This window comes from Suncus etruscus, chromosome 12 (genome assembly GCF_024139225.1).
Source record: "Suncus etruscus isolate mSunEtr1 chromosome 12, mSunEtr1.pri.cur, whole genome shotgun sequence".
In the NCBI taxonomy this organism is placed as follows: Eukaryota; Metazoa; Chordata; class Mammalia; order Eulipotyphla; family Soricidae; genus Suncus; species Suncus etruscus.
Genome location: NC_064859.1, coordinates 96,860,058 through 96,884,075, shown reverse-complemented (window position 1 = coordinate 96,884,075; position 24,018 = coordinate 96,860,058). Strand labels below are relative to the sequence as shown.

The 24,018-nt window shown below is 40.8% G+C and overlaps 1 protein-coding gene and 1 pseudogene across 1 annotated transcript in view; one reads left to right on the top strand and one right to left on the bottom strand.

Annotated features, from left to right (window-relative positions):
* Window positions 1-4,840: 4,840 nt before the first annotated feature.
* Window positions 4,841-6,022, bottom strand: LOC126024308 (ubiquitin-conjugating enzyme E2 R2-like; annotated as a pseudogene).
* A 613-nt stretch (window positions 6,023-6,635) lies between these two features.
* LOC126024307 (phospholipase B1, membrane-associated-like) overlaps window positions 6,636-24,018 on the top strand; it is a 101,581-nt gene continuing 84,198 nt past the window's right edge. The window contains exons 1-9 of the mRNA XM_049784695.1: window positions 6,636-6,648; window positions 6,927-6,985; window positions 14,053-14,139; window positions 15,324-15,386; window positions 16,029-16,111; window positions 17,772-17,844; window positions 18,713-18,817; window positions 19,312-19,368; window positions 22,776-22,856. Coding sequence (XP_049640652.1) covers window positions 6,636-6,648; window positions 6,927-6,985; window positions 14,053-14,139; window positions 15,324-15,386; window positions 16,029-16,111; window positions 17,772-17,844; window positions 18,713-18,817; window positions 19,312-19,368; window positions 22,776-22,856 — 621 coding nt within the window. The remainder of the gene's footprint in view (window positions 6,649-6,926; window positions 6,986-14,052; window positions 14,140-15,323; window positions 15,387-16,028; window positions 16,112-17,771; window positions 17,845-18,712; window positions 18,818-19,311; window positions 19,369-22,775; window positions 22,857-24,018) is intronic.

Sequence of the window (24,018 nt, the reverse complement as noted above, 5' to 3'; positions counted from 1 at the left end):
GTTACCTATTTGATTTATAAATCAGTCTAAATTCCAGGGAGAAAAAGTCTGACTTCGCTGTCAAGGAATCCAGAAAATAAAAGAATCTGTGTATTGAGGAGGCCCTCCTAGTTTTGAGTTCCTCTTCTGCTAAAATTCTACATGTACTTAGACACAGTTATCTGGAGTGTTGAATGTTTCTTAGTTTTCATCTTCTGTTTTCAGTAACTGATGCACTTAGTACATCATATGCTTACGTTGTGTAAAATAGATGAAAAGAGGAAGGATAGGAATAAATGTGATAAAATAGAATGAAGCTTATTCTCAATCTAATATATTGGGTTTCTCCTTAAAGATTTATTTTCCAATTGTCATAAAATATGTATAACCTGAAATTAATCATGTTCCTCATTTTTGAGTGTTTTAAATATATCAAGTACAATAACATTACTAGAAAAATTCTCTTGTTATTTGTTTTCCATGATAAGATCTTATATTCATTTTCCTTTATCTAATCTCCTTCACTCTCAACTGAGAATTCTGGTGTTTTCTTCTTTAATGGCCACATTGCAAGGTCATTGTGGCTGGTTTCACTGGCCACATTATTTGTTGGCAAAATGAGTAAGAGTTAGAAGATCATGGCCACCAGCAATTATTTCTTCTTTATTTTGAGCCTACCTAGAACATAATAAAATAAAAAATGGAGGTGTTTTATCTAAAAACAGTGCTTTCTGGTTTCAACAACAAAAAAAATAATGTGCCTTATGTTTTGTTATAGTTGGAGATAGTGAAGCATTTGCCATTGTCTTGTGACCCGAAGATTTTAAAGTCCAACATATACTCTGTATCAGGTATGTCTCTGTGTGTATGGGCTGAGCTTGGCCCTGCCTCCTGAATGATCAAGAGGATGCAAGCACTATATTATGCTTAGTACCTCCCACTTCCCCTGTTTTTTTTCTCTTGTCCCTCAGTTATTTCTGTGGAGGGTCAAAGAGCATCAAAGGCTTCAGAAATGAAACCAACATGTCTCTGGGGAGACTTGTCTGGTTGGGGGCCACTGCCTATACTTCCTCATTGTGGGGAACCTATGTCGTGGAAGCTGTGGGTTTTGTCTTGGCTACTGTGTGTTTTCTCCTTCTTTGTAAGGTAGCCCCTGTGACTTCTCTATATATTGGCTACCTACATGGCTGACATTGGTTGTAACACCCAAAGACTGTGGATATGGTACTCTAACTTGTCACCTTCTATGATTTTTACCCATAGAAATAGCTGTACCAGAAACTTTTCTCAATGGCTGTATTTCATGTTGCTTTGACTGTGCAGGTTTTCTCGTGAAGGATACTTCCTCACTATTCTTTATATAGTTAGAAAAAAATCAAGGGATATTATTGTTAATAAATTATGGGGGATAATATGATGGGAAGGATACTGTGACAATGGTGGTGTAAGTGGAAACTCTGAAGGATGTGGCCCTAGAAAGTGTTATGCATGGAATATTACCATTAACAGTATGGACAACTACAGTGTTTAAATTAAAAAATTCTTATTTTATTAAAGAACTGTGATTTACAAAGTTATTGATATATTGTAACACCTCTCCCTCCACCAATGATCTCATATTCCATCATTCCCCCTTCCACCCCTAATTTACAATATTTGCCTACCATTATCACTGAAAAGCAGGCACATTACAAAGTTCAGTGGTTACAGCTGAGATCTCATACTTTCCAGCATTGTTGAGTCTGTGCTTCCCACATGACCAATACTGAAGCTTGTCCCTTATTTCCCTTTCTTATCTTCTTTCTTTCAACTGTTATTTCTTTTCTTACCTGTCCCTCACCTCTATAAGCTCTTAGATCAAGTGTGATCTAGGTAACTCTCCTTCAGAACATAGCATTTCCTCATTCAGTTATTCTATATATTATAGTTAAGTGAGATCATCTTATGTTTGTCTTTCTTCTATACTTCATTCAATATGACATCTTCCATTTCCAAACAGATGGTAGTAAACTGCATGATTGCACCATTCATTTTAAAGACAGAGTATTGTGTGTGTATATATATACATCACTTTGTCATAATCCACTCATCTGTCATTGAGCATCTAAGTTGATTCTATATTTTAACTTTTATGTTAAGTGCAGCAATGAATAATAGTGTGCATATCCTTTTTGAATAAATGTTCTTAAGTTCTGAGGGTAGATACCCAAAAGTGGAATTGCTAGGTCATATGGCAGACCTAATTTTTTTGGGGACTTTCATACAGTTTTCCTTAGTTGTTGAACCAGACAACATTCCACAGACATGGATAAGAGTCTTTTGCTCTCCACACCCACCCTAACAGATTGTTCCTACAATTTTCATATTTGCCATTCTCACTGGTGTGAGATACCATATTGCAGTATTTGTCTTTCCCTAATGATAAGTAATACTGAGCACTTTTTCATGTGCTTATTGGTGATCTGCTTGTCGTCTTCTGAGTTCTGTCCATTTTCTCTCTCCATTATTGTTTTCTGAATATTCTTGTTAATCTTTGAGGGTACTTTATACATCCAAAGTGATCAAGTGTATACTTTATGCACCCAAAGACTTTTGATAATGGTACTCTAACTTGTCAGTTTCTATGAATTTTTACCCATAGAAAGAGCTGTACCATAAATTTTGCTCAATGGCTGTATTTCATGTTGCTTCGACTACCCAGGGTTTCTCAACCTGATGTGTTGTCAGCAAATATTTCCCCCTTTTTTTGGTCAGGCAGAGACTTTTTAATTTGATACATTCCCATTTGTTTATTTGTGATTTTTTCTCTTTTGCTGGTGGTATCAGATCACTGATGATGTCTTTGAGGTCCAAATCTTGGAACTTTCTGCCTATATTTTCCTCAATGTACTTTATAGCTTCTAGTTGTATCTCAAAGTCTTTTGCTTTGTTTTTTTTTTTTGGGGGGGGGGAGGCACACCCATTTGACGCTCAGGGGTTACTCCTGGCTATGCGCTTAGAAATCGCCCCTGGCTTGGGGGGACCATATGGGACGCCGGGGGATCGAACCGTGGTCCGTCCTACGCTAGCACTTGTAAGACAGACACCTTACCTCTAGCGCCACCTTCCCGGCCCCATCTCAAAGTCTTTTATAAATATCTTTACTCATTCAATTTGATTACAAACATGATTGTAGTTGGGTTTCAGTCATATAAAAATACCCCGGTCACCAGTGCAACATTCTTATCACCAATGCCCCAAATACCCACCTCCCACTGCCATATTTGAGACAGGCTTTCTATTTCCCTCATTCATTCACATTGTTATGTTAGTTGTCAGTGTAGTTATTTCTCTAACTTCACTCACCACTCTTTGTGGTGAGCTTCATAACGTGAGCTGAGCCTTCCAGCCTTCATCTCTATTGTCTCTGAGAATTATTACAAAAAATGTCTTTCATATTTCTTAAAACCCATAGATGAGTGAGACTATTCTGTGTCTATCTCTCTCCCTCTGAATTATTTCACCCAGCATAATAGATTCCATGTGCATCCAAGTATAGGAAAATTTCATGACTTCATCTCTCCTGAAGGCTTTATAAGCCTTTCCTCTAAATTCTGGTACAAGACAAGGCTGTCCTCTCTCACCACTACTATTCATTATAGAACTGGAAGTCCTTGCTATAGTGATTAGGCAAAAAATATATCAAGGACATCTAGATAGGAAAGGAAGAATTCAAGCTCTCACTGTTTGCAGATGACATGATACTATATTTAGAAAATCCTACATACTCTACAAAAAGCTTCAAGAAACAATAGACTCATATATCATATAGCAATGTGACAGGTTACAAAATTAACACACAAAAATCAATGGCCTTTTTATTTACCAATAATGCTAGAGAAGAAATGGACATTAAGAAAGCAACCCCATTCAAATTAGTGTCACACAAACTCAAATATCTTGGAGTCAACTTGACTAAAGATCTGAAGGACCTATACAAAGAAAACGATAAAACCCTGCTCCAAGAAATACGAGAGGACACACGTAAATGGAAACACATACCCTGCTCATGGATTGGCAGGATTAATATCTCAATTTCTTTGAACCATTTTTTAAGTATGAATATTTATTCAGGCTTTAGATCTCAATCAATTAAAAAATCTAATTATTATTCTCAGAGAAGCTGAAGCCTCCATGTAAGGATGAAGTCCTGGAAGCTGAATTCTGTCACTTTAGGAAAATTTCATCAGACTTAGCACAAAGTCCCTGAAGCCCACTATACCCCAGCCTTAAGAAGGGAAAGAAAGAAAATTCACCACCATGGAGCTGAACAAATGCACACACACTAATGTTAATGAGCATCTAAAGCTTGGCAAAAAAAAATAATAATAATTTTTAAACTTTGTTTCGTTGGGTTTTTATGTGGAGTCCCACCCCACCCCCATTTTATTTTACTACCAACATTTGCAGCACTTGAGATCTCTTAAGGGGTTCCCAGCCTTGCACGCATTGAACATCTTGATGAAAGACTATTTAATTCTTCAAGAATCTAAAAACAGACCAAAAATGTTTTGCTGTGAACACTGCAGAGATGAAGTGAAGAGCAAGTTTGAGTTTAAAGGAGAAGGAAAAAAAAAAAAACAAACAATGCAGTGATGGAAGGGTAAAAAATGTAAGAATTCAGACATTCTTTGGAGGATGCTCTCTCTCTATGGAGGGGTCCATAAAAGGAGCAAACTGAGATCCCTGAGGGGAGTCAGCAGGAGCCCTGTTGGTTTTCTCCACCCCCTGTTTCTGCTGAGGGGCCACTTCTAGGTCCCCACTTGTTCCCCTCCCGTTGGCTTGAGATGGCAGGGCAGTGCAGGGGCCTTGAACGAACAGGTCACAACTCCTCATTCCCAGAATCATCATCATCATAACAATCGGCATCTTCCTCCCCCTCCTCTTCATCATCAATGTCGTCGTCCTTCAAGTCGTCCTAAAGCAAATGTGAACTGGTGTCATTGGAAGGCACTTTCGTTTTGATGCAGTATTTCGCCAGGGTTGTGGGGACCTTCATTCACTCCATCTTTTTCTGCTTCCCCTTGAGTGGCCGGCGCCTGTTTCCTAATGATTTCAGCATATTCTTTGTCTTTTCCTTTACTGTCCCTCCATTTCCTGAACACAACCGAAGCATACACGTTGGCTGGGGAGAAGGTGTTGGGTTCATTGAGCAACGAGATTACCCTGAAGAGGGTGTCCTGTCATGATGGGGCTTCGAATCCCGGCATCCCATAGGGTCCCCCGAGCCTGCCAGGATCGGTTTCTGGGCGTAGAGCCAGAAGGAAGCCCTGGCTGACATTCTGAGTAGGACTGCACCTTTCAGAGGGCAGCTCTCCACTCTGTGGGGAAGAAGTGAAATGCATGCACGTCCATTGTCATCAACATTGGGGTGCCATATTTTGGGCAAGCATCTGAAGGCAGATGGTGAATATGGGTAGTCAGTAGGAGATTTCCTATGTGCCTTGAAGTAGAGGGTGTTGGGGGGGGGGGCGCGAAGATGGCCACCTCCCAGTTGTCCACCAGCGTGATCCGGAAGCCTTCTGCGAGCTGGTCATCTGCTGCTGGGCCATCGGTGCAAGGACTAGAGGGGCTGGGAGGAGAGGAGAGGAGTGGAGGTGAGGACGACGGCTAGAGAGACGCCGGGGTGGGGGAAATCCGGGAGCGCCGCTCTGTCCCTCTCTCGCTCTCGGTGTCCTCCAGGTCCTCCGAGGACCGGAGGGCGGGGCCGGGGTCTCGAGGCGAGGGCGGCGGCTGAGGCGAAGGCGAGCGAGAGCGAGGGCTAGAGGGGCCGGGAGGAGAGGAGAGGAGTGGAGGCGAGGACGGCGGTTAGAGAGACACGGGGGGGGGGTGGGGGAGGAATCCGGGAGCACCGCTCTGTCCCTCTCTCGCTCTCGGTGTCCTCTTGCTCCTCCGATGGTCGGAGGGCGGGGCCAGAGTCTCGAGGCGGCGTAGGCTGAGGCGAAGGCGAGCGAAAGCGAGGGCTAGAGCGCCGCGCACCGGCCCAGAGGAGGAGGGTGGCCATGAGGGAGGGAGGGAGGCAAGGGGATGGAGGGAAGGGATGAGGACGGCCTCACACCGCCTTGGAAACCCTTTTCATTGACCTTTGTGGAAGGTGTGAGATAGTAGATCAAGATTTTTTTTTTCTTCCATGTTTTTCCAGCACCCTTTGAGGAAGAAAAGTTATTTTCATGCATTTTGATGTCTCAGCTCCTTTATCCCCAAGTTCCCTGCTCACATCCACATCCCTGGGCTTTCTCTTTGGGCACTTGATTTTGACCCATTGATCAGAGAGCCTATCTTTATTTGAGTACCCTGCAGTTTTGATCACTAGCTTTATACTATAGTTTCACATTTGATAATTATATACATTTCTAGTTAAAATTTGTCGTTAAATGTTTAGCTTTAGGGCTCTATCACAAAACCAGACAGCAGGTAATGGTTTCCAGAAATATAATTCTGAATTCCCAGTAGGGCTGCCATGGTCCTTGGTGATCCATTGGCATGTGCCTTGCCTGTGGTGCTTTAGTGCTCATTGACTCTTATCGCTGTTCATCTATAAAGCTGTCATAATCCTTCTTTTTCCCTGATGGATTCCTTTAAGTTTGTTGCTCTCACTGATTTATAGGGCCTTCGAAATGCAAAGACAGGGTATGGAAGGGAGCTATAATAGGCAAAAGAGGTCCAGGCTAGAGGGTCATTGGTGACCTACTGTGGAGAACTACCCTAGTTCCATTGAAGTTGTGGTCCCTAGAGGAGACTTGACCAATTTGGAGCCGGGTTTCAGGACTGCCAGGGACTACCTGTACATCAGTTATTCCATCCCATACTCCATAGGATCAGCAGCAGCTGCTCCGAGATGGGGTATATGGAGCAAGTTGTGGGGAATGAAGACCTGAGATCTCCTTAATGGCTTCTTATCTTTACAGTCAATACACTGAATCCGTTAGATGTGAAATTTGTGGCTTCTATTGGCATTAAGGAAACTGTGAGTATTTTTGTAATAAGGAGGTGAGGGACATTTTTGAACTGGAAGCCCTTTGAATGAGTTCTTTGGAACATTCAATACTTCATTTGGCAGAAAGAACAACATTCTCAGTTGGAAAAAAAGCATTTAAGGGGTTGTGGAGTATGATTTTCAATAACATTTATTTGACTTATTTACAGCTGATCAATATATTTAAATTTCTGTTATTAAATGTGTTCTTGACTATGTCAAAGATTACAAATAGTAAAAACATTAATTCATATTCATTAAAACATATTTATATGATTAAATGTATCCTTTGCTATGTTGTTATGTCAAAGACTACAAAAAAGTAAAAATACTCTAATAATGATTTTATGTACACTACTCCAACACAGCATGCATCATAAGTTAACACACCTCCTTTTCCCTAGGACCCCACTCCTTTTCTTCCTCTTCCTCCTCTTCCTCCTCCTTCTCCTTGTCCTCCTCATCCTCATCCACCTAACCCCAATTGTGTGGACCAGTTCTCTCATTATATTGCCTTTAGACTCAGCTGTCAACTCATAGCTGGATATTGCAACTTCCAGAGTCTTTACAAAGATCTTTCATGTCAGAAATTTTGAAAATAATAGACTACATTATAGGTAATATGATCGTAGGATTTTGTATCTATTGATTATGATTCCAAGCATCTCTTGAACATTTCAAATTGTAGAATTTCTACTCAATTATGTATGGCCTTACCTCCACTGTACAGTGACATTCTCTGTTCCTGTGTGTCGTCTCCATGGAACATTTAAGCAAGAGGACAATTGGAATCTATTTAGTCACTAAAGTAATATTTAGAGAAAATTATTTGTTGTTGAATTTTGGTAGCACAGACACAGTTCTAGGATCCAGATATGTAGTCAGGAAGGAGGTTCACACAATCCTGCCATTTCTGCTTATATTCTAGTCATTGTGGAAAGACAGGAAGCAAATTCAATTTGAGATTATGCATTATGCATATTTTGATGTGTTTCCCTGTGGAATTTCCATCAGGTTTAATGATACATTTGAATATAAATCATCCAGACATAGATTTCTGTGCTGATGTAAACATTCTCACCAATTATGGCTCTGAGTTTTGAACACCAGGCTTCAGGAAAGCAAATTATCCCACCATGTAAAGCAGAATAAAGGTCTCAACAGTTCTCTGAATCATATATCCCTGTTGGTGGGAGTGGGCTTTCCAACAGGCATCTTTGTCTCTAGAAGCTGATCTACAGTCTTTCCAGGAATGTTGATTCAAGTTTTTTCTCTTTTCCAGTTGATATTACTAAATTCTGTTGGTATAATGGAGAAACAGAATAGGTGAGTTGGCTGGACCCAGAATAATCAGATGAGGTGCCCTTAAAACCATGCTCTCTGGATTTTCTGATGAAATAACTTAAATTAAAGGGAGATTCTTTGCTCCATACTCTCTAGGGAGAATCGGCAACACAGAAACCAGTCACATGCACTCTTGTTTAACACTTGGGGCATCATGGAATCTCCCTGACTCCTCTAGGTGAATAAAGGAGTAAATGTGGCATGGATATTACTCTTGAAGTCTGTTTCCTCCAAATCAGGGTGAGACCAGGCTAATTCCATGCCACATCCAGGCCAGCATCTCTTTCAATTGAGGATCAAATTGCAGGCATTTAAGGCTATACTCAAGGGGAATCTCAACATATCAACCTCATTTGGCATCTTGTTTGTCATTTTCAATGTGTATTTCATTCTTTGAAGGATAAACACAGGGCCAGAGCTAGAGGGAGTCAAGGCTTCTAAGGGAGCAGAGCACAGAGACCAAGGGTTTAGGTGTTGGCAGTGAGTCGAGCACTGTCTGATGCTTTTGTGTTTGCCTCTACTTGCAGGACAGAAGAAACATCCCAGGACGTATGCTTGGGAATGGCGAAAGGTGAACTTTACATTTTTAGAATTCCCTTATATTTTGGTCTCACTGGACACAATAGAGTTCTGTGTTCCTTTTTTAAACTTTTACTTATTTATATATTTTCTTTTTAAATAATGTCTTTAATTAAGCACTATGAATACAAACATGATCATAGTTGGTTTCAGTCATAAAATGAACACCCCCCTCACCAGTACAACATTCCCCCCACCAATGTCTCCCATCTCCCTTCTCCCCTCCCCTCTGCCTGTATTTGAAACAGGCATTCTACTTCTCTCACTTATTAAAATTGTTATGATAATTTTTAGTGTAGTTATTTCTCTAACTTCTTTCACCACACTTTGTGGTGATTTCATATCATGAGCCGGTCCTTCTGGCCCTCATCTTTATTGCCTCTGGGCATTATAATAATAATATCCTTTATTTTACTTAAAACCCATAAATGAGTGATACTATTCTGTGTCTATCTCCCTCTGACTTATTTCTCTCAGAATAATAGTTTCCATGTCCATCCATGTATAGGAAAATTTCATGACTTCATCTCTCCTGACAGCTGCATAATACTTCTTGTGAATATGTACCAGTTTCTTTATCCATTCATCTGCTGAGGGCTTCTTGGTTGTTTCAGACTATGACCAGAATAGGCACTGAAGAGTCATGGGTCACATGTCTTATGAGAATAGGGTATAATGAAAGGATTAAGCTATCTAGAATTTTTGTGTGAGAATTTGTTCAAATCTTTGAATACAGAGACATCAACTGGGATTGGGTGAACAGTGAGACATCAGGAAACAGTTTTGGATCATTTTGGTCAGAGTTCTAAGACCTCTTTCTCTCACAGAATTGCAGGGCCCACTTGGAGATATTCATTTCCAATAATTCTGGCTGTGGTTTCTTTCCCTCAAAATCCAGCAATGAGAAGATCTAAGTTTACTTTTTACAAAGAAATAATTCCCTTCCAAAACAAAATCCAGTGTTAAAGGATTAGTACAGGTTCGATCCCTGACATCCCCTATGGTACACTGAGCCTGCCAATAATAAGTTCTGAATGCAGAGCCAGGAATAACCCTGAGCACAATTGGGTGTGGCTGCCAAATCTAGAAAAAACAACAACAAAACAAACAAACAAACAAAAAATCAGTTGGTTATAAGAAACTGGAAACAAAGTAAATAGGAACCAATTGTGATTTTACTATGAAGGATTTTCTTTAAAATATTTCAATATTTATAATATTTCGATCAGCTCAGACATAGGAATGTGATCTCGGGAAACCTTGATTTTTTAAAATTTTACTTAACTGTAATCCTGAAAAACCCCTTCATTCCTACTTGTTAGATGGATTAACTGGGTGGGATGCCAAATAACCCACACTCAGGTTCATGTGCCATGACAGAAATCAGGCAGCCTGTTTCCAATCATCATTTAGTAAGAAGCATCAGAGCACAGCAGAAGATGCTCTGTTGAGTTTGTCCGCCAGTGGACCCAATCCTGTGGGAGTAGGTCTGGGTCTGTCTAGTAAGGTGGAGAGATTCTGTGAAGATCTTCAAGTCAGAATAGGAACGTTAATATCTCCATGCCTGCTCTAGCCTCCACCCACTCAGCCTGGGAGGGTGAAACCTGCCATCAAACCAGGCAGGGCCTCATTGAAAGTTGAGCTCTTCTTAGTGTTTATGCATGCTGGTAAAAATGGGGATCTTATTAGAAATGGGTCTTATTAGAACTGACCTAATGGTGCTAAAAGAGGTTTCAACTCTCCTTGAAGTAGAAACCACTTGGAGGCCATTTCTTGCCTACATTTGTTTCTAGATCAAAATCCTTTGTTCTGCATAGCTGAGAGGCTGCGAAAAGAAATAAGGAATAGAGTAGATATACATTTAAAAAGCAGTTATTTGGGATGACACAAAAGACCCCTGCTTTGAATATTAGTTCTGTCTTAAAATCCCTGCATCCCGCAATCCCCCAAATACCATCCTAGTTATTCTAAAAAACACCACCATAGAATCTCCAAGAATACCATAGAGAATGGACAGACATAATTGAAAAAGTATCTATAGTCATGTTGGATTCCAAAGCAGTAATGCAATATATATGGGAACCCATTCTTCCTCAGGGATCTGACCTTAGATATCATGTTTTTAATTAGCCCTTAAGATTATTGTGACAAAATATCTTCTCCCACTCCATTTTCCTACTTCCTTGCGTATATAATTGCAAGATTGCATGTTTGCATGTGTGGGTGCCCACACGCAAATCACACACATACACATACAGGCATGCACACACATGCGTATGCACATACACAATATTCAGCTGGCCAGACTGCTCAGTAAAATCGGACTCTGTGGCACAGGCCTTGGCTTCACTGGTCAAGGTCTTGCTCCATTCACTGCAATAGGCATCTGGAAACTTGACAGAGTCCAGAGTGGCTGTGAGGACAAAGCTTTGGAGAGGGACACTAACACAAGTACTCCTCCTTAGAGGACGTTATTTTCTTCAGATGATCCTCAATTTCAAGGCCATGGCCTCAAAAAAGTTCTCTTTAGTCCTTTCAGATATTATAAGATTATTCAATTCTACTGTTCTGACACCAGTATGTGTCCTTCGAAGAGAAATGTCATCTTGGACTGATGCTGAGTAAGTTACTTTTCTAGATTTCTCTGAGGCTGTGAAGTGTACAGTGTATATGCGGAAAGGTTAATAAAGATGGGGAGACAAAAGCCCCAAATTAGAATTAAGGAAGCTGATAGTTCAGAATCTTGCATGTAGTTGACCCTGGCTAGATCATGTGTTCTAGCATGATGTCGTCCACCAAGCATCCCCATTAGTGATCTCTGAGGGAAAGACTCAGGAGTCAAACCCTGAGATCACCTAGTATTGTCCAAACTTTAAACCCTAGAATGAGCCAACAAAAATCATAAAAATATTATGTGAGAGCTGTTATCCCAGAAACCAGAGTGATGTAATACCATGTCAGTCTCAAAGATTCTTGTGACTCAAGTGGTGAACAGCCTTCTGGCCCTCAGGAGCAAAACTAAACTGATTTCCCCCTTTCCTTCCTTTCCTCTGCACAGTTACTTGTGGACTCAGGCAACAGAGCTAGTGAAGAGGATGAAAGAGAATGAGGTAAGAAGACCTCGGGTCCCCATGTTCAGGCAGCCTGTGCCTGCTGGAATCAAGTGGACATAACCCACCAGGCTCCATGGTTCTAATAGCAAAAGCTCAACCGTTAGTGGCCTGGTTCTCCAAAACCCATCCTCTTTCTTGTCTGGACATCAGAACAGTGTTCTTTCCTATACTGGCAGGAAGCAAATGCCCTCATTATCTTAGGGACTGCATGGAGATATTGTTCTCAAATTACATAGCAATTGGACCAAGGTCCTGAACTCTCTTTCCAATTGCTCTATAATGTTGGATATGGCATTTCGCATCTCTAGCTCTCTTTTCTGTGTCAAGAAATGGGGTTAATAAGTGGTCCACATATCAGGGATATGTACGATTAAGTGAGATGGACAATAAGCCTAGTACAGAGGCAATTTTCTACTAAGTGAGGATTGATATAATTTCCATTGTCATTTAAATTCTGAGTCAGAGGCCTCTAGCAATGATTCTGGGTCTTTTAACACTCACACACTCTTCTTTCTTTCTTTCTTTCTTTCTTTCTTTCTTTCTTTCTTTCTTTCTTTCTTTCTTTCTTTCTTTCTTTCTTTCTTTCTTTCTTTCTTTCTTTCTTTCTTTCTTTCTTTCTTTTTTCTTTCTTTCTTTCTTTTCTTTCTTTCTTTCTTTCTTTCTTTCTTTCTTTCTTTCTTTCTTTCTTTTTCTCTTTCTTTCTTTTTTTCTCTTTCTTTCTTTTTCTTTTTTCTTTCTTTCTTTATTTCTTTCCTTTCTTTCTTCTTTCTTTCTTTCTTTCTTTCTTTTTTCTTTCTTTCTTTCTTTCTTTCTTTCTTTCTTTTTCCTTCCTTCCTTCCTTCCTTCCTTCCTCCCTCCCTCCCTCCCTCCCTCCCTCCCTCCCTCCCTCCCTCCCTTCCCTTTCTTCCTTCCTTCCTTCCTTCCTACCTTCCTTCCTTCCTTCCTCCCTTCCTCCCTCCCTCCCTCCCTCCCTCCCTCCCTTTCCTCCCTCCTCCCTCCTTCCTTCCTTCCTTCCTTCCTTCCTTCCTTCCTTCCTTCCTTCCTTCCTTCCTTCCTTCCTTCCTTTCTTTCTTCCTTTCCTTCTTCCTTTCTCCCTTCCCCTACTTCTTTTCTCCTCTCCCTTTTTTCTTTCTTTTTTCCTTCTTCCTTTAGATTTATACTCAGTGATCACTCCTTATAGGGTTCAGGGAATTTATTAATGCTGCCAAGGATTTATCTGATTTATCTTTTTGCAAGGCAAGAGCCTTACCACTATTGTATCTCACTATTCCTGAGAAATTTCAGTTCTTAATGAACACCATTCTCAAAATTTCCTTGTGCCCTTGTTCCTTAAAAATTTTGGAGGGCCTGGTGACATGTACATAGACAGGTTCTGTGTGGCCAACTCAAACTGGATCTGCATCTTATAGGATCCTTCAAGTAATGCCAGGAATTAGCCCTGATTAGGGACTGGGATTCTTTGCTTGCTTTATTGTTATATAGATAGAATTTTAGAATTCCTTCACATGCGTCTATTTTTGCATAAAGAATCAATCATGGGTGGCCAGAGTGATAGCAAAGTCATTTATATTTTATAAATTATATTTATAAAGTCATTTATATTTTATGTGGCTGACCAGGAGTGGATCCCCAGTATTTCATATTGTCATCTCCCCAAATCTGCCAGGAATAATTCCTGAGGGCAAAGCTAGAAATAAAACCCTGAGTGCTGCCTGGTGTGGGACCAAAAACCAAATTAAAAAAAATCAAGAGTGAGGCTGGTTTCTCACTTGTAGGTCACTAGCCTTGCATGTAGCCAGTGCGGCTACAAGTGATTCCTGAGTGCAGAGGCAGGAGTAACTCAAGAGCATTGACAGGTGTGACCCTAAAACAAACCAAAGTACATGAAAAGAGAACCAATCACACAATTTCATTTGGGTAGATTTTGAAACAGAAAAAAAATAAAAGAATAAAGAATAAGACCTTGCCCCAGGTTTCACCTCCATCAATTTTGATATTGTTTTCTTGTCTCATCTTTTCTAGAAACTTGACTTTAAAAATGACTGGAAGATAATCAATTTGTTCCTCAGTAACGCCCATGAGTGTTACCTCTGTCCAGCTGTGGGGCAGGTAAGCTTCAGGATTAGAGGAGCAGGAATGCAAGCGTGGGGTTGGAAGCAGAGTAAATGTGCGAAACCAGCTGACTTCCAAATTCAGATTGGTGGCATTTTCCAAAATTATAGAAATCCCAGTGCCAAGTTCCCCTGTTCTTCACATCTGGCCCAGGTTAGTTCCAGGGACATCAGTGGGCAGCTAGAAAGTTTGCAACTGAGTTCATTTGCATTTGCTTCTGTACCAGTGTGAAAAGGTTGGGTCAATTTTAGGGTGATTTAATTATATTTAATTATTACACAATCTATAATGTAATATATATTCTATAGTTTATAATATGTTATACTTATATATAAATGGATATATGTAATATATCCATATATTATATATTTATTATAGTGTTTATATATGCTATACTTTAATATACATATATAATATATAAATTATAATATAGCAATTAATGTAATTTATGTAATTGCACGGATTATCTCTGAGTCTTGGGTAATGAGGAAGTGTCTTTCAGCACTGTCAGGAACAGGGGCCACTCATGCTCTGGTAAAAATAGCAGGCCAGGTTGGATACAAAGGAGCATCTAAACTGTAGCTCCTTATCTTTGACCTACCTTAGTCACCCATCTCCTTATATAGGCCTCATACAAAGGTCAAAATGTCCCTAGAGACTTACTCCAGGCTCAGTTGTGTTTCTCCTTGAACCAAATATTTCACACTAAAAATTATTCTAGCAGTCAAAATAAACTCTGCTAGGATGTAACTTAATGTAGAAGTTTGGGACGCCCATGTATGATTGCCTGATTTTGATCATTGTCATCACACTCACACACACACACACACACACACACACACACACACTCACACACACACAATCCCACCAGCAGATTTGGGAGTGAGTCTGGTCTCCAATCCTTTAGTGTGAGATTCAGAATTGTCCTTTCTTGGCATAAAATGTATCCATTGGATAAATTTCTTATTTCTCTGTTTGGGTAAATGCATGAGTTAATTTTGAAACACTGGATAAGATGTTAAAAGTGAACACTTGTATATGGGAAAAGGTTCTAGATGCCCTTTCACCACTATCATGTCAGGAGTTGAGGGATAACAGGACCAGCCAGATGTAATCCTGGACATCTCAGTTTCCACATCCTTGGTTCTCTTCTGTGCTCAGCATTTTTTTTCCTTCCACAGAGAAACTTTGTGAAGAGTGCCTTGGACAAACTGACTAAAACCCTGGACTACCTGCAGCAAGAGGTGAGGCTGAGGATCCCTTCCTCATCACTCTTGGTCTCAGTCCTGAAACATTCTGATCACTCCCCCCAGCTAAGAGGGTTGTGGATTCAGTTTCTGTGGTACCCTCAGCTCTTCCACTAAGCTGGGAGAAATCTAGGGTCTTGAAATCTAGGAGGGATGTGGAGATCAAGAGAAACGGACAAGTCTGGCGAAACCCTTCTCCTTTTGGATGAGATCTCAGGTCATTGACATAGTTCTGGGGTCTCAGTGATTACCCCTTTTCCTAAGATTGGTCTCTGTGTGTGCCTTCCTGGAAGGGCTCCTGACTCCTTCCTAACTTCCCTTTCAAGAATGATGACCATGATGAGTGCTGCAGATTCTTCCACTATGGTGAATCCTAATGGTTCTCATGTCCCAGAAATCCCAGAGTTCCATGAAAATTGACATCCTGCTGATGCCAAAGGGGAGGGGCTGTCCACTAGAGAATTTCTGGCCATCTCAACTGCAGCTCCAGATCTTGTGACCTACCCCAGTCTCCACCTCCTCAAGGGCCAGTCACGTTGAGCCAGTCCCAAACCTGGCATCCAACCAGAATTGCTGACATCAACTAGTCAAGACCAGTGACTTTTCACACGACCCGCTTTGCTCTTGTCTACTTTTTAGGTGCCTAGATTATTTGTAAACCTCGTAGATCTCACTGATCTCCTGGATTTCATTGCTTTGCCTGAGGTGAAGAATCAGAACAGGTGAGAAAGCAATGGAGTGGGACCAGCCAGCTTTTTCACATGGTTTTAAAGAAAAGGCACTTGCTGAATTGACCCTTAATCCGCATTAATCCTTCTATGACATCAAAATGTTGGAAGCTGAGAGGGAAGATTCAGATCCCTGTCTCTGATCAGTTGTACTTAGAAAAAGGAAGAGGACCCCCAAATATATATTAAGGGGAGTAAGACAATGAGTACCTGGGATATGGTACTGTTACAGCATTTTTGATACTTTAACTTATATCCCGCATGTAAATTTTTTATATTTAATTCATTGAAAGTGGGGGAAAGAGAGGACTGAAGGTGAAGTAAGGAAGAGAGTCAGAAATTCTGAGGACGAGCTGCTAAGATGAAAAGGGAGAGACTGAGAAAAGCAAAGCAAGGAAATAACGTATCTGCTCTGCTTGATTAATGCCAGAACACTCTCCCCCACCACCTTGAATTATTTGTGAGTTTGGCTAGGATTTAGCTCAGTAGCACATTAACAACTTTGTAAATCTGAAGTCCTTGGCTGGAGCTCAGGAATCACACACATACACACACACACACACACACACACACACACACACACACACACACACACACACACACACAAAGTTAAAATGACTTAAGAGTCTAAAACCCAGCTGTGGTGCTTAAAACACCAAAGGAGAGGTGTTTGCAGATGACTCCAAGGGATGGCAGTCCTGCTTTTGCATGTAGGAGTCTTAATCACAAACACTGGCACCTCATGGTCCTCATCCTGCGGGGTGTATGAACCCTGAGCAATGACCAGGGTAGAGAACCTTTTTTGGGGGTCTGGCTCTGTGCTCAGAAATTGCCCCTGGCTTGGGAGACCATATGTTATGCTGGGAGATTGAAGTGAGATCTGTCTTAGCTTAGTGCGTGCAAGTTGAAACACCACCCCGCTGGCCCTCAGGGTGGAGATCCTAAGAAAAGTCAGATGTCCCTTCACTTTAGCCAAAAAATAAATGAACTTTGACAAAATCTCTATAAGCTCAGAAAATGTTGACCTGGAAATTTTGTACAATGTGAAAGATTTTCTTTCCAGAACTTGAATACCAAGTATTTCTGATTTTTGAAAAATAGAATTGAAATGTCTTAAAGCCAAACTCTGAAGTGGGACCTGTAACAAATGTTGAGGTAGAGACATCTGGAGCTGGGGGCCCTTAAATGGAAGAAGTGGAGTTTTGAAGAGGAAGGAAGTTGAAGGAACTCTGAAAGTGAGGGAAAGGTGACACAATCTGCAGGAGTGGGCATGTAGATCAGGAGGTGTTCGACCAGGAGCCTAAAGAGAACTTTCACATGACTCAGAATTCCACCATTTATTTCTTTCTTCTCCTGCACCTTCCTACATTTCTACCTTCACCTTCATGACTGCTGAAGTCAACCTCAGAGTTCTTCAGGTTTCACTTTCTCCCTGCTGACTCGTCACTATACTACACTACACTCTACAAACATTCTCAGAGTCCATTCTGGCTATTTATATATATTAGTTGTTCTTGTTTTTGTGGGTGGTGTGGGTTTTTCAGAAAGGCCAAGGGCCAATTCCAGTGATTCTGGTTGTGTTCTGTCTGCTGCAAGCACCTTTACCATTTATGTTCTCACTCTTTGGCCTCTTTATGCATGATTTTATCTGCAGCAACAACACCAACTTCTGCAAGTGTTCAGAGGACAGAGTCCTGTATAAAGCCTATGCACGAATGACCTATCAGGTGAGATTACACCAGGACACTGGCTGCTTTCTCCCAGGAGCTGATGTCAAGGAGGAGGACAAGAGGTAGTTGCAACCATGGAGATATAGATGCCTGGAATTGCCTAGAATTTCTTCAGCTATATTCAGGGCAGGACTCAGGCTCTAATGAGAGGTGCTCTTAATTTTCTTCTTGCCGCTGAAGCATATGTCAGTGCATAGGAAAACCATTATTGGGGGCCAGAAATGGTTCTTAGATTAGAATATTAAAAGGAAGATGTTGAAGAACTTTAAAATTTTACTGAAACTATTTTGCTTTCTGCAACAGATCTAGTCATCTGTGGCTAGTTGGCATGTTTTTCCTAATTGGCTTTAGACTCTAGATTTCAGGTCACAGGCCAGTTAGGTCTCCTGGAACTTTGTTTCTAGTTGAGGGACTAGACTCAAGCAGGGTGTAGAGTCTGTTCATACTATTGTTCCTCTGAGCATGTTAACATGATTCTGCTTTAAGTACAACTTTATAAATGAAGTTGTAGAGGACCCCTCTTTTTCCAGGTAAGACACTTACTTTCTGAGTGGTTAAGTGTCTACTTCTTGTACAAAACTTAGCCCTTACAGAGAGTCTGAGAGACCATTGATGCACTATTGTTTCCCTCCTGAAATTCCCTAGAAAATATTTCAAGTCTGTCTTTGGTGTTAACTGAAGGGTAGGCTTTAGCAGAAAAGGAGCTCAATTTAGTGTCTGGAAAAATCTGGAATTATCAGATAAGAGGGTCTTTCTGAATAGTAAGGAATTTGAAGGTGCAGGTGTGTGTTTCTTAGCTCTGAGGATCAATAAATAGAATCGCCTGAGGGATTTTGGATTCATGTCCCTCTGGTGTCTCCTTCAGGAACTATGGGAAAGTGTCCTGGCCACCAGCAAGTACAACCAGCAGGAGTCCTTTGCTCTGGTGTTCCAGCCTTTCTTCTATGATCCAGACTTGTCCCATCTCTTGGTGAGCCTGGACCACTTCCCTGGCAAATTCTGTCTTCTACAAATCACAGAATGTCACCATGTGAAGGGAAAGGTGTTGAAGATCTTAGCTGTCTGGTATAATTTCTCAAGGGGCTGGGAATATTCTGGAGATATAATCTAAATAAATTATCAGAACTACTGATATTTGTAGCTTGAATGCAAAGGTAGAGGAGAAGTATTAGTTCCTTCCTCCTCTGCTGTCAGCCATGCTCAGACATGACCCTGTGTCTGCTTCTACTATTTAATCCCCTTACAGAGATCCCCATGATGAAAAGGAGTAGTCCCAGGATATTTCTCCAGGCTTAATACTAGATGGTGTTTCTATGAGTATAGTCTGTATTGGGGGTGTGCTGGCTAGAGAAAATGCATCAGGATGGATCAAGGCCGCCCCAGTTTTCAGGGAGAACTTCCACATGTGGGGAAGCACCTGTCTTCAGGAGGTTGAACACAGACTTCTTATTGATTCTGTTTCAGGAGGATCTGCAGCTAAAGGATCCCAGTTCCCTGGGGGTGCACCTTTGGAACCTCATGGTGAGTCCTTGGGGTTCTAGGAGAGAACCAGACTGGCTCAGGGTGAGTGAGGTCTGACTTTAGAAATGGACATTACTAGTACCCCACCACACTGTCTATGTCACTCCCTGACTGCATGGTGCCAGCACAACCCAGTCCAGAGGGCTCTGGGTCACCAGGCTTCACACATATATGTCCCATACTAGTGATGATCCAGTGTTTAATTGCCTTGTTTCAGGGCTGAACTGAGCCTCAGACATGTGTCTCCCACAGTTAAGTAGTATTTCTTACTTTGTGGGAGCCCATAGGAGGATTTGGAGACAGGAAGCAGTTTCCTAGAAATCCTGTCTTGGTGACTCAACTCACTGACAATGTTGGTTTGTTGAGTTAATACATTTCTAGGTGATTCTGAGGCCCAAGGTAGGGCTCAGTGAACTCTAGGAATGTATCTTTCTCAGCATCACCCAGAAAACTTCCTCTCCAAGACGTTTCTATTCTTAAATTCAGCTTCTCTTCTAGATGGAGCCAGCAGGACAGAAAGTGAAGCCATACAGTCTAAGATACAGGAGGCTGTTGGCCTGTCCCCCTAAGGTACAACAGGGCTGGTGGAGGATGGAGTCACCTTCTGATTTCCAGAGAAATCGGGGTACCAACTTTTATAGGATTACATTTGGGGTCAGGGGAAGTAAGTTCTGTGGAAGAACTAAAATCCTTTCTATCCTAATGAAACAATATTGCATTTCATCTGCCCCAAAATGTGACTCTAAGCATGTTTAAGCATGTTTCTGTTAAGTACGAGGTGTGCAATTAATGCTGCTGAGGAATTAAATGTAAACGTTACTGATCATAAATCAGTAGGATTTTAGAAATACGTTTTGTAGCAAATATTTGGCTTTCTTGATGAATTCTATTTTGCTGTGTAATAAGACCTATATAACTCATTTTATTTCTCCCTCTACTTTGGATATCTAGAGGATTCTAGTTAAGGTATGTTTTCATATAAAAATGTTGTTTTCTCTGAAAATATGAATCTTTGGTTAGAGATCAAGGAGTCTTACCTCATGTGGAAAGGCTCTTTTAAAGCATTATGGACTTCCTTTGGGAAATTCACAGGCACTACAAAGGAGAATGCTCAGAGAATAATCTCTTGCATCATATGAAGGATGACTAAACTGGCTGATGTTACTAATGGTGGTTAAAACTCATGATGACACAACTCCAGGACACTGGGCCCAACTTATTCCTTTTTCTCTGCAGAGGGCATCCCTATCCTGTTCACCTACAAGAACAGCAACTTCCAGCCCCAGGCTTCCCTCCTGCAAACCTCTATTTGAGGTAGGAAGTGTTTTTCCTTGATTGACAAACATGCCTTATAATACTGGGCCCATGATTCTTGCTGAATCTTGGGAATGTTGCCTGACTCCTGATGTAAAGATATGAGAGACCCATGATGTGGCTCTTCCATGGAGCTCACAGTCATAGCCTCATGATGCCATCTTTATTATTGTTTTCAAACATAATCACTGTGAATTTAAAAGTTACAAAGTTGTTCATGATTGGGTTTACAGATGTGCCATGTTCCAACATCAATCCTTTCACCAATGTCCACATCTGTCCACCCAATGGGTCAAATTTCTCTCTCACCCAGAAACTGCCTCTATGGTAGCTACTTTTTTCCTTGTTATTGAATCAGTGTCTTGCATATTACTTTCCCTCTTTTCATTAACAGTCCTCATTCGATGACCTCTCTGTCATTGTTCTAGTTATCCTATCTCTAGCCTACTCAATCCCTTCCTCAGTCTCAAAATTTCTCATTAATTCTCCTGCCTTTGGAGGATTACCTACCTCCCCTAGTATGCTTCTCTTTATCCCACATATTAGTAATATAATTCTGTCTGTCCTCTCTGACTCATTTATCCTTATCAATATATGCTCCAGATATCACACATGTCTCAGCAAAATTTGCCATGAGTTTATCTTTTCTTAGAGCAGAGAAATACTATTTTCATATGCCTAATCAAAGCTTCTTTATTCAATCACCTTGTCTTGGGAAGTTGGGTTGTTTTCAGATTAGGCTATTGTGACTCGTTCTGCTTTGAATATAGAATTTCTTGAATGCAGACTTGCACGCAGACTTCTTTTCTGCGTTTGTGTTTTTGGGACCTTGGGAGTAAATTCCCAGGAGCATAATTGCTGCATTAAAATATTTTTGGTTTTTACTTTGGGGGCTGCACACAAGAGTTTTTAGAACTTGCTCCTTTTTCTGCACCCAGGTATCACTTCTATTTTGGGGGTTGTTGGGTCACTCCTGGGGGTGCTCAGGGGTTGCTTCTGGTTCTGTGCCCAGAAATGCAATTTGGGACTACCGGGAATTGAAGCAGGGAACATCTCGGGTTGGCTATGTGCAAGGCAAACGCATATAATCTCTCTGCTATGGCTCCTGTCCCTCAGGTATCACTTCTGAAAAGACAGGGAACATATGTGGTGTCAGGGATCAAACCTAGGCTGGGGATGTATAAGGCAGGGAGCTCTTACCCCTTTGTGCTCTTTCTCCTCCCTATGATCTCATATAGAGAACGGCTGAATAACCAGTATCCTATGGCTCCTTGATGGATAAATTAGCCCTGACTTATTTATACTGACTTCTCCCCTTTACATTAACTGTTGTTTTGGGGACATGACTAGCACTTCTCAGGTATTACTCCTAACTCTGCACTCATGAACTACTACTGCTGGTGATTCTTGGGAGGCCATCTGAGATGGTTGGGGATCGAATCCTGACAAGGCAATTATACCACCAACTCTACTATCTCTCTGGCCCTAAGTTTCCATTTATTTTCAGACAAAATTTTAAGACTCTGAGGCTGGCGAGGTGGCGCTAGAGGAAAGGTGTCTGCCTTGCAAGCACTAGCCAAGGAAAGGACCACGGTTCGATCCCCCGGCATCCCATATGGTCCCCCCAAGCCAGGGGCAATTTCTGAGCGTGTAGCCAGGAATAACCCCTGAGCATCAAACAGGTGTGGCCCGAAAAAAAAACAAAAAAAAAATTTTTAAGACTCTTCCCAAGTTTTCAACAAATTCTTTTTAAATCATTTGAGTCCTTAATGTGAGGGAAATGTTTTTAAATGTGTAGAAATATTGGTCCCTCAGAAGGGTTAGGAGAAAACCCAAGAAACTGAGTGTGAGGATAGGGACACTGGCTAGAACTCAGAAAAGTGAAGTGAGAGAGAACTGAGGAGGATACAGCACTTGAGTAGACTCTTTGGGAAGCAAAGTGAGGAATCCCAGGTAGGGAAATTAGAGAGAAAGAAGTCACGAATGAACATCGCATTATTGTGTCAAGTGGGAGAATCGAGAATCAGCCTCATTATCTCTCTCTCTCTCTTCTATGGCTGTCTTCATGTTATTGTTTTCTTGCCTTATTTTAGCCCAATGATGTGCAGTTAAAGTGCTCTGACATGAATCCATCCTGGACTATTCCCAATTCAGGTACACAACCTTTAATTCAAGTAAGGTTTTCTTCACTAAATATAATGGTGTATCCCAAAAAACAAAAACAAAGAAATTAAAAAGAAAACCTAAGAGAGAAGCAAAACTAACCAATCTGTGTCCCATGGGATTCTTAGGTAGAATTTGTTAAGTTAATTTTACTCTAAGCATGTTGCACAAACTTTTTTTTACACCTATAAAAAATAACATCACATAAAAAATAACATCCATAGAACAAGGGAAGTGAGACATTTTCTTAATTGTTCACTGCTTCTGAGTGGACCAAAACATCAGTGACTAGACGAAGAAACTGAGAGCCTAGAATGCTAAAGGCAATATCTTCCCTGAGAGCAAAGTGATTCCTACGTGGGTGGAAGCTTATCTCCTAGACAAGCTACCTAGAAACATGGCTATATGCATGAACCAGAAAAGAGAGAGGATGGATGGCCATGATGACTAGGCAACTCACAGCATCTTCCCCTCCCTTATTAATAAGAAATGTTTATTAATAAAAAATTCTTATTAATACTCTATCAAAATAAGAAATACTTATTTCTGCAGTTAATGTATAACATTTCTTTTTTTAATCTGAGAAGTGTGTCATACATGATTATTGACTTTATCATTTTAGAGATGCCCCTCTTGATGTTTATTTGTGCTTTCTGTAACTCTGAGCTCCCAAAATCTCAAATTAAGCCAAATAATATGGCCAGAAAGTTAAAACTATTCTCATCAAAGAGGCCTCTAGAAGGATTCCACCCATTTTTGGCACATTAGACCTCTTACCCCAGTTTATTACTTTTCTCTTCTTCAAACAAAACCACATAACTTGAACTATCTAGTCCTGCCTCCCAGTTAGAGGGGGAAATAAGGGAGGCACCAAGACCAAGACTACTAAGTAGTAAGCTAGGTACAGAGGGGACCACATATTCTAGCAATACTGGGGGTGAGGGAGGAGGATATGGGAGGTAGGATGAAAACAGAGGTGTAGGGAGGACAAATCAGTGATGGGAACCTCCCTGATTTTATGTAAATATGTACCTAAAATATTATTGTAAACAACATGTAAGCCACTATGATAAAATAAAAATTATATTAAAAATAATAATAGAAAATGGAAAAAAATATTCTCATCAAAACTGCATACATTGGCTTCTTTTTTTAACTTCTAGTTTAAAGGAG